Source organism: Thunnus maccoyii, chromosome 1 (assembly GCF_910596095.1).
Source record: "Thunnus maccoyii chromosome 1, fThuMac1.1, whole genome shotgun sequence".
Classification (NCBI taxonomy): Eukaryota; Metazoa; Chordata; class Actinopteri; order Scombriformes; family Scombridae; genus Thunnus; species Thunnus maccoyii.
The window spans coordinates 28,603,292-28,619,122 of NC_056533.1; the positions used below are offsets into that span (position 1 = coordinate 28,603,292).

At 38.7% G+C, this 15,831-nt stretch overlaps 2 protein-coding genes across 6 annotated transcripts in view; one reads left to right on the plus strand and one right to left on the minus strand.

The window, feature by feature from the left end:
• cdkl5 (cyclin-dependent kinase-like 5) overlaps positions 1–3,393 on the plus strand; it is a 46,084-nt gene extending 42,691 nt beyond the window's left edge. For all 3 annotated transcript variants that reach the window (XM_042418056.1, XM_042418063.1, XM_042418071.1), the window contains one exon: positions 982–3,393. In XM_042418056.1, coding sequence (XP_042273990.1) covers positions 982–1,389 — 408 coding nt within the window. In that variant the 3' untranslated portion in view covers positions 1,390–3,393. The remainder of the gene's footprint in view (positions 1–981) is intronic.
• A 1,650-nt stretch (positions 3,394–5,043) lies between these two features.
• On the minus strand, positions 5,044–14,526 carry rs1a (retinoschisin 1a). 3 transcript variants are annotated; one of them, XM_042416566.1, is made up of 9 exons: positions 14,411–14,526; positions 13,360–13,506; positions 12,535–12,616; positions 12,323–12,416; positions 11,844–11,869; positions 11,384–11,519; positions 8,716–8,857; positions 7,240–7,435; positions 5,044–5,967 (listed from the first exon to the last, which is right to left on the minus strand). In XM_042416566.1, the coding sequence occupies exons 4-9, from the start codon at positions 12,375–12,377 to the stop codon at positions 5,815–5,817; spliced, it is 708 nt and encodes a 235-aa protein (XP_042272500.1). In that variant the 5' UTR covers positions 12,378–12,416; positions 12,535–12,616; positions 13,360–13,506; positions 14,411–14,526; the 3' UTR covers positions 5,044–5,814. The 3 variants fall into 3 exon arrangements, with proteins under 3 accessions (XP_042272500.1, XP_042272482.1, XP_042272491.1); XM_042416548.1 differs by having other exon boundaries at positions 12,323–12,385; positions 12,486–12,616; XM_042416557.1 differs by lacking the exon at positions 13,360–13,506 and having other exon boundaries at positions 12,323–12,385; positions 12,486–12,616.
• Between the last annotated feature and the right edge of the window lie 1,305 nt (positions 14,527–15,831).

A 15,831-nucleotide genomic window follows, 5' to 3' on the forward strand; every position in this document is an offset into this window, starting at 1 on the left:
ACCCATTTTGAGTTCTGTAGGTAAGGAGTTGATCCTGAAGTGTATCTTACAATTCCCAGTAGACGCACTTCATGATACTGAGCCAAAAACCCTGAGAGGACCCACCAGGTCACTGAGCACCTTAGGAGCCTGGTTATTCAGGCATTTATAGATGAGTTTAAGATTAGCAAATTTAATTAAATAATCAAACATAACATATTTAATTTAGGAAGTGGCAGTGTTGTTTACCACTGAAATTGGATAGAAACTCACTCAACATTCACACACACATTCATTCACTGATGGCAGAGGCTGCCATGCAGGGTGCCAACCTATTGATCAGGATCTAATCTAATGCACAGTCACACACACACACTCACACACGGCTGGCACAGCCATCAGGAGCAATTAGGGGTTCAGTATCTTTCCCAAGGACACTTCAACACGTGGACTGGAGGGACTGGAAATTGAACCGCCCATCTTCCAATTAGTGGACGACCTGGTCTACCTCCTGAGTCACAGTCGCCCCAAAGAAAAGTTTTTTCTCTTGTCCTTTATACTGGGATCCATGCAATATTACATTTAGTTAGATAAAACACATTTTTTTATATGGAGGATGCACAAACACGGAGTTGGCTATTCACAAGCAAAACATTTAGTTTAGCCTGTTAATAGGAGAAAGCCTGGGAGATGAGGAAAAAAAGGCCTTCATCACGATTAACTTTAGGCTTGTAGCATTTCTCTCTCTTCTGCTATTTAGTGCAAAATTCATTTGAAATTTTGTACATAAGCACGTGTTACTTGAAAGTATGTAAAAGTACATATAATATTTTGATTGATGCTTTTCTTTTTGCTTTGTATATGTGTTACAGTGTGTTATTTTTTATGTTTGGTGTACAGCAGGATATGAAATCCCAGGTGGGGTGAGCCAAATATTTGACATGACAAAGAAACCTGAACTATATTTATCAGCTCATCTCTGTATCTCTCTCTTTCTGCCAGAGCCAACCACTCAAGTCACTTCGCAGGCTCCTTCACCTCTCCCCTTCTTCCTCAAACCAAGGACAGCCTCCTCCTCCTCCTCCTCCAGACCTGCGCTTCCAACCCCCCCTCCCCAACCCGCCTCAGCCCTCCTCCAAAACGGGCTACCCTGAGAGCCGAGGGCACGCAGAGAGCAGGGGGCACTCCGGGGTGAGCAGCTCATCCCAGGCTAAGAGCCGCAAGGCCAGCTACCCCCTCCCTGGGCAGATCGAGTCCAGCTGGCACGTGTCCGCTTTACAGCGGGCGGAGGGCGCACAGTTCACCCCTGAGCAGCTGGGCATCAAACCGGGGCAGAACGGACCCACCTTTACCCGCGCCTCTCGCACCAGGATGCCAAACCTCAACGACCTGAAGGAGACCGCGCTGTAAACCCCCCTCCCCCTCCCAACCATACCACCTCCAATACGGCTCCATCCTGGAAGCATCTGCCGGATGCAGACATCGCGGTACTGTAGTTAAAGTTTACATGAAAGCCTATTTCACTGGATCAAGTCCTCATTCAGAAACGCAGTTATCTGTTGATGCTCATGTCTCTGAAACCTACATAGACTAGACGCTGACAGGCCAGACACAAACACCAGGAACAGTGTCATTTAGGGAATCAAAGACAGGTATCAGTTGTATGTTATTCTCTCTCTACTTAACAAGGTTAGAACATCAGAACAAGCTGATCTTTCCTGTCGAGGAGACACTGCCCATGTGGCCTCTCTCCTGCCATCTTCTGCTCACAAGACACTACTGCAACACATCAGACCACCGCTGTCACACCGGTGGCCAATAAACTCAAAATGTTTTTCAAGCTCTGATATTTGATAAGAACAAAAAAAAAAAAAAAAGATTTATATCAACATTATTTATTAAATATTTATTTGTTTTAAATTCAAGGATATAAGCTATAAATGACACAGTATGTAGGCTATATGGGAATATTATAAGGTAATATAGAATTAAATGTGTAATTGCAAGAGCTTTAGTTTCGACACAAAGAAATGCATAGATATTTATGTGTTGATAATACAATATGTCACAAGGAATATTTAATGGTGAATGTTCTTTTTGTTCAATTTGATATTTTATTAACAGATTTTCATGTTATAACATGTTATTTCCCCCCTTTTTCCTGTTTGTTTCATCGAGATGTGAAGAAATATTTAAAAATACTCATCGCCCGAAGTGGAAAAAAAAACTCTGACATTACATCTAGTTCAGATATGCTCCTATCCAACACCTTCATGACATCAGTTTTGAACATTTTTGGGCTATTTGTCAACAGGGTTTGGTAGCAGAACAGCCAGAGTGAGACTGTTAGGCTCTGTGCTTTACATAATTGTCACTTCACTATATGTCCCACTCTGATTTTTAAAATAAGCCCCATTTTCAGTCTCTCGGTTCTTTTATCAGTGACAACAGCTTTCCAGCTCCTTGCTGCCATGTTTTGTCGACAGCCTTAACAGCAAGTAACGGGCATCAAGAGTTTGGTGCCCGTTGGTGGTGAAAAGTTAGCCTCTTGAAATGGGGTTTGACTAACTCAGATACAACATCAAAGTCTTCAAGATAGTAGGAGAGCCCTTTTCAAAAAGGCATACCTCACCTACAACCTTTAAGATCTTAAAGGATAGGTCTGGTAATGTTCTGTGTTTTTATTGTCAACAAATCCCATGAAAAGACAAAAATGAATGATTAATTGATCCTTCTAACTACTAATGAATTATTTCCTGTCTAGCCAAGGTCTGATATTTTCCTGTCCTGTGTGCCAAAGAGTTCATTTGTTGTCCAAAAACTATTAAAAAACACATCACTTAGTCACACCATTGCACTGGGTGACACTTTCCTTTATTATGATTAGCATGGGCACTGTAGTTTATTTTGAATCGGTCCCACCTACATCATTCTGCTGTCACCAATTGTGTATCAATCCGCTACTGAAAATAATCCCCAACAAATGCAATATTTACTCCTGTTTATGTAACTTTTGTTAAAAATGACAGTGCCCACCTGTTTCAGGAAATTAATTATTAATTTTTAAAAAATGAAAGTCTATATTTGTGACCTGTTTTTAAAGATTTACATCTTCAGTAAGAATAAATGGGCTGAGAGCCACGAACATGGTAGGGAAGTTTGATGTTCGGTCTTTTCAAGGGATTTGTTGACTATAAGTAAGATATGGAATAACACCAGACTCATCCTTTAATGCGTGTTTACATTTTTCTGTGTGTATTTTAAAAGCTTGTGTTATCAAAAGTTTTTGTAAATGCATTTTGTAAATCTGAATTTGGTTTTCCTAATTGCATTACAACTTTCCTTTGTAACATCAATAGCCATAATCAGGGATGATTTTAATTAACTAGGTTGTTCATAAAAGCATTTACTTGTCGTCTACTGACCTGTGATGAAAAAAAAAACTGAGTTGTATAGAACAAAACACTATTTGTGGCCTAGGCAAAATATAGTATAGTTTTCCTTCCAATCTTACCCTTTATCCTTCGTTCCTTCCTGCTATGTGGTTTGAAAGCTTAGAACGATGGAGAAAAGCATCGCAGGAGGAGAGAATGAAGGAAAGAAGGATGGGTACATTTGTGCTAAATTCAAGACATCTGGACTAAAAAAAGAGAATTTGGTTTGGAGAATGTCATGTTTTGTTCCTCATTTGTCGAAAAGGTGAAAAGATACGCAAAAAAAAGAGAAAAAACAACTGAACCAATTGACTACTTGGCTGATTGAAAGCAATAACATTCAGAAAGAGACTCAGACGGATGCAGATTGTGCTAGCCAGATCAGTGGCTAGTGAAATTTGAGCCAAATATAGCACAGAGAAGGATTTCCAGCAGGAAACTGTGATTAAAGCAAGAGAAATGTCCACATTTAATATCAAGACATCGCTCTGCAATACATTTTTTTATTTCAATTTGTCCTTGAACACGACCCAGGACAGGCAAAACTGCCCCATGTTGTGTATTATGGAAAATCCTTATTGCTAATGATTGTAAATGACTGCTGACGTGGGTTTGTTTATATCATTAACGGGACAGAGTGATGACAAAGCTTGCCTTGCCAGTGACCCGAAGCCTTACATTAGCTTACTGACTCAACACTTCAGATGGAAATGGAGGCTTCAACCCCCAGCAAGTCACACACAAGAACTGAAATGGGAAGAAGAAGAAGAAGAATTTTTGTTCACAAATATGAATGTGTTTCCTAAAACATCAGTTCTTTTTTTCATTAAGCTGTTTCCCACTTCTTACAGGGTGTAAATAGAAATAATAGAGTGTATCTATACTGACCATTCTACTTTAAAATGATAGGGTCTCATAATAAAAGCCAACTGTACATTTTTGAACGGCTCATGTGTTTGTTTTGTAGCACAGACAGACACGACACGAGAATAAGCATGATACAAGTGTTTCTTTAATCAAGGAAATAGTTTGAAAATACAATAAATAATGCATCTCCAGAATAAAAAGAAGAACATGCATCCCCAAAGCACCATGGGAAATTGAATTGAAATGTTACAGAAAAAAAAAAAAAACAGGAGTTCACCACAATACAAAACCACATCTGAATATTAGTGAATTTTCCATCCCTCACTCTTTATATGGCACCATGACTGATATTAAAAAAAATGTGCCTGAGGTAAAAAAAATGCTGATTATTTAACAACAACAAAAAAGAATAAATGGAAAAAATGGGAAGTAAGTTCATAGACATATTTAGAGAAAAAGTCTGGTGTTATTCTATTTCTTTCTTATTATCAACAAATCTAATGAAAAGACCAAAACCAACAATACGTTCTGCTGGACTCCCCAAAACCCAATAGTTCCTTCCTGAAGACATTTTAAAGAAAACAGGCTTCAGATATATAGATAGATATACTTTCACTTTTAAAAAGACTTAATAACTTAACATGTGGTCACTGTAGTTTTAAGCAAATATTAATCAAACAGGAGTAAATGATGCATTTGTTGAGGACTATTTTCAGCTGTGGATTAATACACAAGCTATAGTGAGTATTTTACAGCAGCAGGACATGTATGTGGGATTTGTTTTTTTGTAATGAAGGAACATCCAGTGCAACAGCATGGCTCACTGGTGTGTTTTTAACGGTTTGGAGAATAAAGGAATAAGCTAAATCAGGCAATATGTGTTAGTATTAATTAGTAGGATCAATTCATTGTTCATTTTGGTCTTTTTATGGGATTTGCTGACAGTAAGGAAAATATAGAATACAACCTTTCCTTCCTTTGAGGGAAGTAAGGTTGAGAGACTGACTGACAGGTGCAAAACTGTAAATTCCTTGTTGACTACTGTAAATATCAGAAGAAGCAGTGAGCATTTCATCAACCTGTCACAGAATGAAACAGATGTTCTGGAGGAGCTTTTCTCCAGACCTGTGGATACGACCTCCATAGCAACGCTGCCTCTCCCTCTCCATGACTAATTATTGCTTTGAATTTATGCCATTTCATTGCAAATGGAACAATCTATTGAAAACTCACCGAATTAAAGCCTCCAGCGTGAGACTGCTTTAACACAGACAATGGAGAGTGGAGTGAATGCAAGCTCATTGTGCATATCAAACAAACCTATTTTAATGCAATCACATAAGTCAATTTGTTTTGAAAAAAAAAAAAAAAAAGGTTTCAAACAGAATATTTTGGTTTCAACTTGTGGTTCAATACATGTAGCTAAAAGGGGCCAAATCTGTGGATATAATCACGGACCACACACTCTGACGATGAGGCTTTAGGTACAGATGAACTTTTGGGGCAAGGCCTCGAGGAGAGCGGGAGGAGAGGTTCAGATGCATTTGCTCATGCAGAGCAGCAGCTCCATGCGCAGAGCGATGCGTGTGTGCCATCCGAGGGGGAGGATGCGAATGTAGCGTGCCACGATGGGCGGCCGCAGGAGGTTCTGCACAGACGAGGAGCGGTCAGAGTTTCCGTAAAACACCTGAGGAGAGAAAGGAGTGAAAGCTCAGGAGATCATTTGGTTTAGAGTGACGTCAGGCGACTGAAACTGACTCAATATGTTGCTTTTTAAAACTAAAACTACAAGTGTTACTACTACTAATACAATTAAAAATACTAATAATGTTGGAACGAAAAGATTATTTTCATTATCAGGTGATCTGTCAATTATTTTGACAAACAAGACAACAATTTTCCAGAGGTCTTGAAATTGCTTGTTTTGTTTGACCTACAGTCCAAAATGATAAAAAAAGGTTCAATTTCAACTTAAATAAAGCAAAAAAAAAAGCAGCAAAATATCAATTTTGAGACACAAATGTTTGGCATTTTTGCTTTCAAAATTATTTCACAAATTATTCGATTAGCAAAATTTCAATCAAAATTATTGGCTGTTAATTTTTATGTCAATCAACTAATTAATCATGCAGTAAACTCAAACACACAAGAGAGCTTTGTAGGTAAAACATCATAAACTAGAAAAAGAAATTATGATGTGAATGCTGGCTGATGCTAAACTGGATTTCTGGCTTTAATTTGGATGAAAAAGCAGCTGAATGAATATGAATGAGTTGGAAAAGTGGGAGAGATGGGTCAGTCAAATTAGGAAATCTCAACCAGCTGTGTTCAGTATTTTCAAAAAGTATTAATGGGATTTAAAAGATGAATAAAACTGCTATGTATGAAAGACGTGGAACGTTTTAGGGTTTGAATGAGGTATGAATCAGTAGATAAGAGTTGAAAATAAATGAAAAAGCAGTTAAAGTAGTATGAATAGTTGGAGAAGTGGGAAAGGGATGAAGCATGCAAGTAAGCAATGAAAGAAGTTCAAATGGGTGTTTAAGAGCAAGGATTTAAATGAGCTTAAAGAGGACCTATTATGCTCATTTCCAGCTCTATATTTTTTATTCTGGGACTCTGCTAGAGTAGCTTTGCATGATTTACAGTTCAAAAAACTCCTCATTTATCTTATACTGACCCTTTATGCAGCCCCTCAGTTCAGCCTCTGTCTCTTAACATGCAGTCTTAGCTCCTGTCTCTTTAAGGCCCCCCTTCGCGATGAGCCCACTCTGTTCTGATTGGCCAGTTTTAAGCATCAAGAGTTGTGTAAAGTTACCGCTGATGCATTCTGAATCTATGTTATCATGTTTTTGATGCCTTCACTGTTCGGGCCATTATCAAAAGGATGATTACACATACATACTGTATACATGTATACTGTATAGTGTTTCTTCTGTTGTTTTTGAGTTTGACTGACCCTGTTGTTTCCAGTCTGGTCTTTGTAGTAGATCCAGTTGAGTTGTGAGTCTGTGCGGTACTGAACGCTGTACTTGGTGATCCATTCGTCAGCGTCACAGCGGCCCTGAGTGAGGATCCCTGAAACCACCATCACCTCCGTCAGGTCAATCTGCAGCCACTGACTGTTGTCCTGGAATTTCGACAGCCAGGCACACCTGCAGGACAAAAACACTGGATGTAAATGCTGCAGTTAGGCTGGTTTACAACACACGCACACATGCACAGTGGTTCAGTTTGATTTTCTGATACTTGCTCAGGGTGGATTTAACAAAAATGTTTAAATTAGGGCCCATTAAAATAGAAAAATGCATGTAACTAGAGCTGGGTAGAGATCTTTTTCACAGGAGACATTTTGACTTGTCATAGTTAAAAAAGAACAGGTGTTACTAACAACATTAATGATGGTTCGTCTCTGTTCAAGTGTCTCAGTGAGATAATGAGCCAACATACACAAAACCAGGACTCTGAAACTGAAGCCATTACATGTTCAGCCATCATTAATTACATAACTTGTGCTGTCCAACTGTGGAAAGTCAAAATTGCTTCAGTGAAAAAAGTCTATTGTTTGAAATTTTTGTGTTTTTTAAAAAGTTTTTGATTCTCCATGCTATTGATACATTTCAGTCTTTGTAGTATACAGTATATTTCCCTTTTCTTTATTCTCAGCCAGCTTTCCCCATGAAGCTTGATATTGGTGGATTAAAGTATTTTCTTAAAGAAATAAATTGGACTTAAAAGTATAGTTTGTTATAGTTATTTATTTATTTTATGTATTCACTCTTTTTATTTATGCTTTGTGGGCTCTCAATTATTCCTCTCTTTTTTTGGTAATATACAGGGCTGACGATTCTCTTTTTGGGGAATATATTCAAAATTTTTCCCCGTATATTGAGAGAATAAAAAGTAAAGGACACCAAAAGAACAAGGAAACAAAGACTGAGGTTCAATTCAGTTCGGTTAAAAGAAAAAAAAAAGAAAAAAAGAAGCAAAAACAGATACTGAGAAAACAGCTCCTCCATGTCGGCAGTTTCATTTAGCACTTCCTATCTTATTTATATATTAATCTTTTAAGAAGGAGCTTACTGTCAGCTTTATCAAATATATCTTACATAATGAGAGATGGGTTAAAGTTTCATTGAGTTTGTTTTTCTTTTCTGATGCCACTCCAGACATTTCTTTATTGGGGTCTTTCTCCTGTGGCCGAATAGGTCAATCATGTGCAGCAAATTAAAAATATGCTGCAAGAGTTTAAAAAGGATTAAAAAAAAGAACATGTTGCTGTATGACTGGACTTATTTAAATCCATTGCAGGTTTGAATTATTTAGAAAAATCCCCAGACATAAAGCGATACAGAGTTTTTATGTGGACATCGGTTCAAGTTGCACAAGCGTTACATCTTCTGTCAAATCTTAATCTACGTTAACCTGTACCTACCCAAAGCCCTGACTGTTGAGCCGGGCCTTGCTTGGGAGCCATGAGGAGAACCAGCCGCTGTACTGTTCCTGGTTGGAGCAGGAGATCTGCTCTGGACTCACTGATCCGGCCTCGAAGCCCAGAGGTTTGTGGTACGGACACTCTGCAAGGGGGATCGGAGACAAAGTTCAGACAGATTTCCCTTTGAAAGAGATCGTTTAAATCTCTTTTGCTGTTTGAGCTAATGCAATTGTTTTCATTTAAAGACGTCCTGGCTATACTGATGTCAAGGTCACAACCCTGATAGAGGAAAACACAAACAAGTCTGCCTGGCGAAGAGCTGAAATGTGACCAGAAAATGATCATCACTAAGCCTCTCTGGATACTTAACTCCCCATCTCTGTATCCATCTTTTCCTCTCCTCACTCCCACTGACTCCCATCCTCACACCCTCCCGCTCCCAAAAACCCCCGCCGTCAGCAGCCCCGGTGTGACCCATATCCCGTCCTAAAAGCCTGCAGTTTAATTCTCCACAGTGAGAGATCAGTGATGTCCATTAGGGCAGCAGGCAGACAGATGGCCGTGTTCTACTCTCCACAGCTTTGATCTGTCAATCTGCCCTCTCACTTCCATGAAAAAACACATGAAAACAAGTCCTCTGTTGACTTAATAAATGCACGCTATAAATATATTAACAGGGGAGAGAGAAAAGCTGCACGAGTGAGATTTTTACTCTAATGTCCCAGATAGATGGAGCAGAAACATGTACTGTAGCAGAAGTAGCTTGCTGCACTTTTGTTTACAACTGGCTTAAGCCTATCTGGCACAGGGTCACATCCTGTCTAATCCCAGTATTACAACGCATACAGCAGCAGCGCCTGTGTGAGTCAGGAGATAAGTGTTTACATAACAGTAAGGCAAGTGAATTTGTATTCCTCCCTAATATATTCCCCCGACTAAAATAAAATGTAGTCAGATTGCTGAATTAATGGGAAAAACTAAGAGGTGAGAGACACAATGAATTAAGGTGATGTAAAATCAGAAGCCGTGCAGGAAAGTCTGTCTCGCTCATCATTTATCATCAACGGGTCCATGTCATGGTAATTACTGGTTTCTATGATTGTACGATAGGCACAGTCTATTACAAGCCCCGTAATCTGAGCTTCATGTTCTGAGATAATGATTATCTTCTGAACTTCTTTCTCCTCTCCGTAACCGGTTGCCATGTGATTTGTGGCTCAGTTGACACACACTGATTCACTGAGGAAAACCCTTTCGCTGTCTGTCCATAAACTCTTCCTCCTTCTTCTTCGCTTCGCTTCTTTTGCAAGTCTGACGTGCTGATCTTTGTATCCAACGCCCGACGGGGTTGTCCTCGGTGCTTTTTGTTTGTTTCTTAGCGAGAGAGAGAGATCTCAGAAATCGGTTTACAGATTTCCTGGAGATTTAGTGGAAAGTTAAGCCACGGGCCAAACACGGGGTGAGAAGTCCTTGAAGCATAACATTTTAATTTAAACATCTACAATTCAACTGGGCCAATCCTATCTGCAAGTGAAAACAGTATGATATCTGATATGATCAAAAGCTCTATTTTTGGGTGTGTATCTGAATCCATGAGCATTTTGGGGTATTTTTTTAAGCATGAACTGCTCATTATTATTACCTCTTATGTGTATCTGAATGCAGACTAGGATCCAGCGGTAGATTACATTTTCTGTCATTAAAATAGTAAATTTAGAGGACTGTGCAGCCTTGGTGGGGGCATTTCTAGCTGGCAAATATAAATGACTGTTTATGGCTCCATCTGCATCCATCAGCCTTCTCCGAGGATGTCCACTGGAGCATGTCCTCCCTGCAGTGTCAAATCTGGACTCTAATGCACTCATGCATGTGCATCTACATAAAGACATCCCCTTTATCTATTTTCTCTCTCTCACACACACACACACAGTAAAACAGACTCTTCCTTCATCAGCATTGTAGAGCTTCGATTAGGTGGTGATGAAAACATGCTGGTTATCTATTAATAAATAACCAGCAACCATTTGGGTTATTTTTCAAGCAAAATGCCCCAAAAATGGCTGGTTTCAGCTTCTCAAATATGCCTTATATTTTGCCTTTTATTAATTTAAATTGGCTTTCTTTGGGGTTTTTCTATAGTTTTGCCCAAAACCAGCAACTTCAAACGTCACCTTTGGGTCTGAAAAACTGTGACAGGTATTTTTCACTATTTTGTGACATTTCATAAACCAAACGATTATTCAACGAATCGAGAAAATAATGATCCGATTTATCAATAGTGAAAATAATTGTTAGTTGTACATTTCCAGTAGGTTATACAGGTTCTCATACAGTCAGCTCATTATTTGGATCATCTGGTACATTCCTATCACGATATACTCTGCATTAAAAGTACCATTATTGGTTTAATCGTACAATTTGATCATCTGGTCAACCAAATCCACTTAACACATTGTGTTGTAAATTGCACGTGTGATGTGAAATGTGTCATTTCTTATACTTAAGGAAAAAGAAAAATGTTATTTTGGAGTTCAAGTGCAGTAACTCAAAAGCTTTTGTTGTGCACCAGTGAATGGACTTTTTTAATAATGTCAAATGTCTGTCAGATTTTCACAGCCACAAAAACAGAATGTTTGTTTTGGCGAGGACAGTATTTGATGGCTCTTACCTGGCATGCAGTCCACTCCGCGCACCATGGGAGAACCAGCTGGAGACACGATGGAGGAAAACTCAGTCGGGGATTCTCCTCCATCACAATCACATTTGCAAGACCTGCTGGTCCACGCCTCTGTCACCTCCGCCTCCTATAAACATAAACAAACAACATTTAAATTGACTCAATCAAAAAATCATGGCAACAGAAACACCAAAATACATACATACACATGTATATTATTTCATTAATGACTAAAAAAGCAATGATGCGGTGAAGAGAAGAAAATGTTATTTTAAGTTGATCAATGTTAATCAATGTTAAACAGTTGAGATGTCTCTGGTGTAGCTCATCAAAAAGTGTTAAAAATTAACTCTAATCTGTGTACTTTTATACAGATTGTTTGATTGTTTTAACACTCTCAGACTTAAACTAATCCTGACATTTTTACTGTGTTGCTGAGGTTTCTTCGTACCTCTTGAGCATGAACGTTGATGAACACTGTTCAGGCAGATGGACAGAGAGGAAAAAGGGCCAAGCAGCCAGGGAAGCACAGAGGAGAGGAAAAAAAGACTGTCAGGACACAGTATTCACTCATTCTAGCAAACAAAATCTGTGCATCAATCTGTCAATGTAACCATATTCAAAAATAGGTAAAATAAACACAGACATAGATAATAAAGTATGATGTTGCTAAACAAAAACATGCATGATAATCAAAAGGATTACCGAGAGAAACCTAAAAAAAAGTCAAATTCTCAGTTAACAACTAGTTTGACATTTGATACCAGAGTTTCAGATGTTTTCTTCAAAATATCATCCAATCTGAGATGGTTTCAAATACTTCTGACTTTACAAATTTCAATCCAAGCATGTAAATTAACTATAATCCAGATTATGTCTTCACAACTCAACAGCAGTGTAAAGACCAGGAAGTAAAGACTGAAATCGTACCGTTAGCTCCCAGAAGAAGCAGAGCCAACAGGAAACGCCGCACGATGAGAGCCATCTTCCAACCTGCTCCAAACCAGACGGGACCGACTGTAGACTGAGCAACCAAGCCAGCAGTGATAGAGAGGCTGGATTATAATAATCCACAGGACACTAATGGCCTTACCTAATGCCATCCTTATCTGATAAAGCCCCTCCTACAGCTGTAAACCCACCAGTAGCACCAGTAACACCAGCAGGCTTTCTGCTGAAGGTTTGTTGAAATCACTGAACAGTCGCAGGGGTCAAGTGAAAATCCTGCAGAAAAAAACAAAAATATTAACCAAGTGCTTGTGTGTGGTAGAGAGAGAGGGAGAGAGAGAGAGAGAGAGAAGGGGGGGCTGACGGCTTATGCTGGGCCTAGCGGACCGTATGATTGACCAGAAGGTGCACATTTATTGTGATATAGGTATATAGCAGTTATAATAATAATAAGTTAATAAAATAAAGGAGCAAATTTTTAAAGAATGTAGTTATCTGACTGCCAGTGGAGATTAAAAGCAATTTAAACAGAAACATGAGGATGTACTGGTGCTGCTGGTAACCAGTTTGCGTCTAGCCTAGGACCTTTATTGCATGACATGCCCCATCTCTCTCTGGCCTCATTTTCTGTCATAAAGGAATAAAATAACACCCTGCAGTTCAACATCTCCTCTACATTTAAGCAAATCTACAAATCCTCACAACTGAAAACTTCTAAATATGACAGAAACCCACAAATTTTGCTTCTCTAAAGTTAATTTCTCTTGTAATTTTGTGATAAAGTCAAGTCAGTTATATTTATATAGCTCAATATACACTACCAGTCAAAGGTTTTAGAACACCACCCATTTTTCCAGTTTTTATTGAAATCAAAGCTTTTTCAAGTCCAGTGAATAACCTTAAATGGTACAAAGGTAAGCAGTAAACTGCCAGAGGTAAAGAAAAATAAATAATTAGAAATAATTTCAGAGTTATAAAAAAAAGGCCCTCAGGAATCAAATAATGGGTTAACAACTCACAGCTATTCTGCAGCAATAGAAGTAAATGAAGCCTTGAAAGTTGATGCAAACAATTCCTTCAGGTGTCCCGACGTCTCTGTCTTTATAAAAGCTTGGAGAAGGAAGTGTGATGGTCTGGGGCTCTTTTGCTGGATCCAGAGCTGGCGACTTGAACAAAGTGACCAAAAGGGTTACCACAGCATTTTGCAGAGCTATGCAAAACCCTCTGGTCCACACCTTGTTGGTCAGGGATTCATCCCACAGCAAGATAATCATCCAAAAGAACAACACAGTAGGCCTTAAATCATGGAATGACAAGAGTCTGAGTCATGGAGCTGGTTTGGGATAAAGTGGACAGAAAGGTGGAAGCAAAACAACCTGCAAGTGCAACACATATTTGTGGCAACTTTCCAACTTTCCAACATCTGCAAAAAGTGGCCACTTTGATTGACTTTTTTTCCATCTCTAGTTGTTCATTTGTTCAATGCTTTCATTTGAGAGTACATTGAGACATTGAGGAACAATTGAGGTGTGCTAAAACTTTCGACTGGTAGTATATATCACAAACCACACATATGTCCCATGGTGCTTTACAATCTGTACAGCATGCCGTCTATACTTAGACCCTCAATTCAGACAAGTACAAACATCCCAAATGTTCCTCTAATGGATCAAGGAAAAGCTGAAGTGTAGGAGGTTACGATAATAAAGTACATTTCTTTGCAAAGTATGTGATCATGCAACATCATGTGTTGGGCTAAATTTAACCTGTAATCTGTGACACTGATTTGAACAAATAGATTTCCAAAAGCCACATAATTTTATACCAAAAAAGATACATTAATGTTCCTTTTTCACTTTTATAACTAGGACAATTAGGGAATGATAACAACATTTTATGCATCCAAAAGTTGAGTAAATGTCAATATAACAAGATGAGAGTAAAGCAGGGAGATTAAGAGTTGAAATTCTGTCTTTTTGTATCCATTCCCTCTGAATCATGGCAAATTTTCAGTCATCTAAGTGATTAGATTTGTGTTTGTGGTGAATGTGAATTAAAAAATGGCATCACCTTTGATGTTTGAAACAAAATAATGTGACAGTAATCTTCCTGTTTGTACTCGATCACAACTTTTCTCTCTAGAAATCTCATGAAAAAGACGCCTGAGCTCACACTGGCAGTTTCAAAGCCTGGTGGCTGAGAGTAATTAAGCCTAATTAAGTGAAGCTGTTTTCAATTTGTGTTCATTAAAACATCCTTTTCACCCCTCGCACACTCCTTCCTCCTTCTGCTTTCATTCCTGGTGTTCTTAAGCTGAAAAAGCTGCTGTAAATTTCATCAGCTGATTTCTTTCTGTGAGTGGTTTTTGGGTTTTTTTTGACAAAACTGAAACAAAATAATGAAGGCTCCTGTTCGAGCAGCGCACAGGATTCCTCAACAAACAAAGAGGAGGGTTCGAGTTTACTCCACTCTCATCTACAGAGCTCATAAAGAGGTCAGAACAGCAGCAGAAGTGGTGATTTATAAGGACATATAGTGGGATTTTAATATCTGGTTTTAATACAGTGACTGTGACAAGAGTCTTCTGGTTTTTAAATGTTTAAGTGTGATTTTTCATCTCCCCCTGCAGGTAAATCCAGCTGGGATGAAGAGTCCAGATATCCTGTCCGGCCGGCTCGGTTATCCCAGACCAGTCCTGCTCAGACTGGTGAGCCTGGAGGCTTCCCGGTTGTCAAAAACCAACAGACTGAAAGTCATCACTCCACAGGAGATCCATGCTGCTGTCACTCGTGTACAACAGAGGATTTGTACAAGAGCTGCTGCATGAAGTGTTGGATTTGAGCTACAAAAAGTTTTATCTGTTTTATTAAAGAGTTTATTTTAACTTACAATACGTTGCCTTTTTTCCAAGTGGATGCTAAGTCAGTCAAGTTAAACACAGTTGATTTATGGATTGATTTTTGATAACATACTGGATTAGCACAAGTTGCAAAATCTAAATTTCAAAGGTTAAGAAGGTTTAGGGGCAGGTTTTGTTGAAAGTTTTGGATGCAAATTCCTTGATTTTGTTTGAGCTGGTTTTACAACTGTTTTCTCTGGTTGCATTTCTCAGATTTGGTGTGTTTTTCAGTTAATCAGTTTAACATTTTTTCGGATAACATGCCTCAGTAGGACACACATTATCTGGCTGTTGTTTGCAGTCTCTTAGACAAATTAAAAATGGAGTTAGAAAGTGAGCTCACTTCCAGTTTAAATCCAGTGAAGTCTGCTCTGCTTTCTGCAAACGGGAGTTTTTCACATGAACCTGTCTGTTAATAGTATTTACCTCTCAAATCTCAATTTATAGTTTGTCTGGTGCTCCAATTGTGTCCAAGATTAAAATCTATGGTTCTGCAACTACTAGTCGACTGACAGAAAAGTAATGGACAAATACTTTGATAATCAACTAATTGTTTGTCATTGTCATAATTTGCTTGTTGCAGCTTCTCGAG

Coding starts and splice junctions, on each gene's coding strand:
- rs1a (XM_042416557.1), bottom strand. Junction 8,858..11,383: donor CGGAGTGGACTGCATGCCAG/GTAAGAGCCATC, acceptor TCCCCCTTGCAG/AGTGTCCGTACCACAAACCT. Junction 7,436..8,715: donor CTCAACAGTCAGGGCTTTGG/GTAGGTACAGGT, acceptor TTTGTCCTGCAG/GTGTGCCTGGCTGTCGAAAT.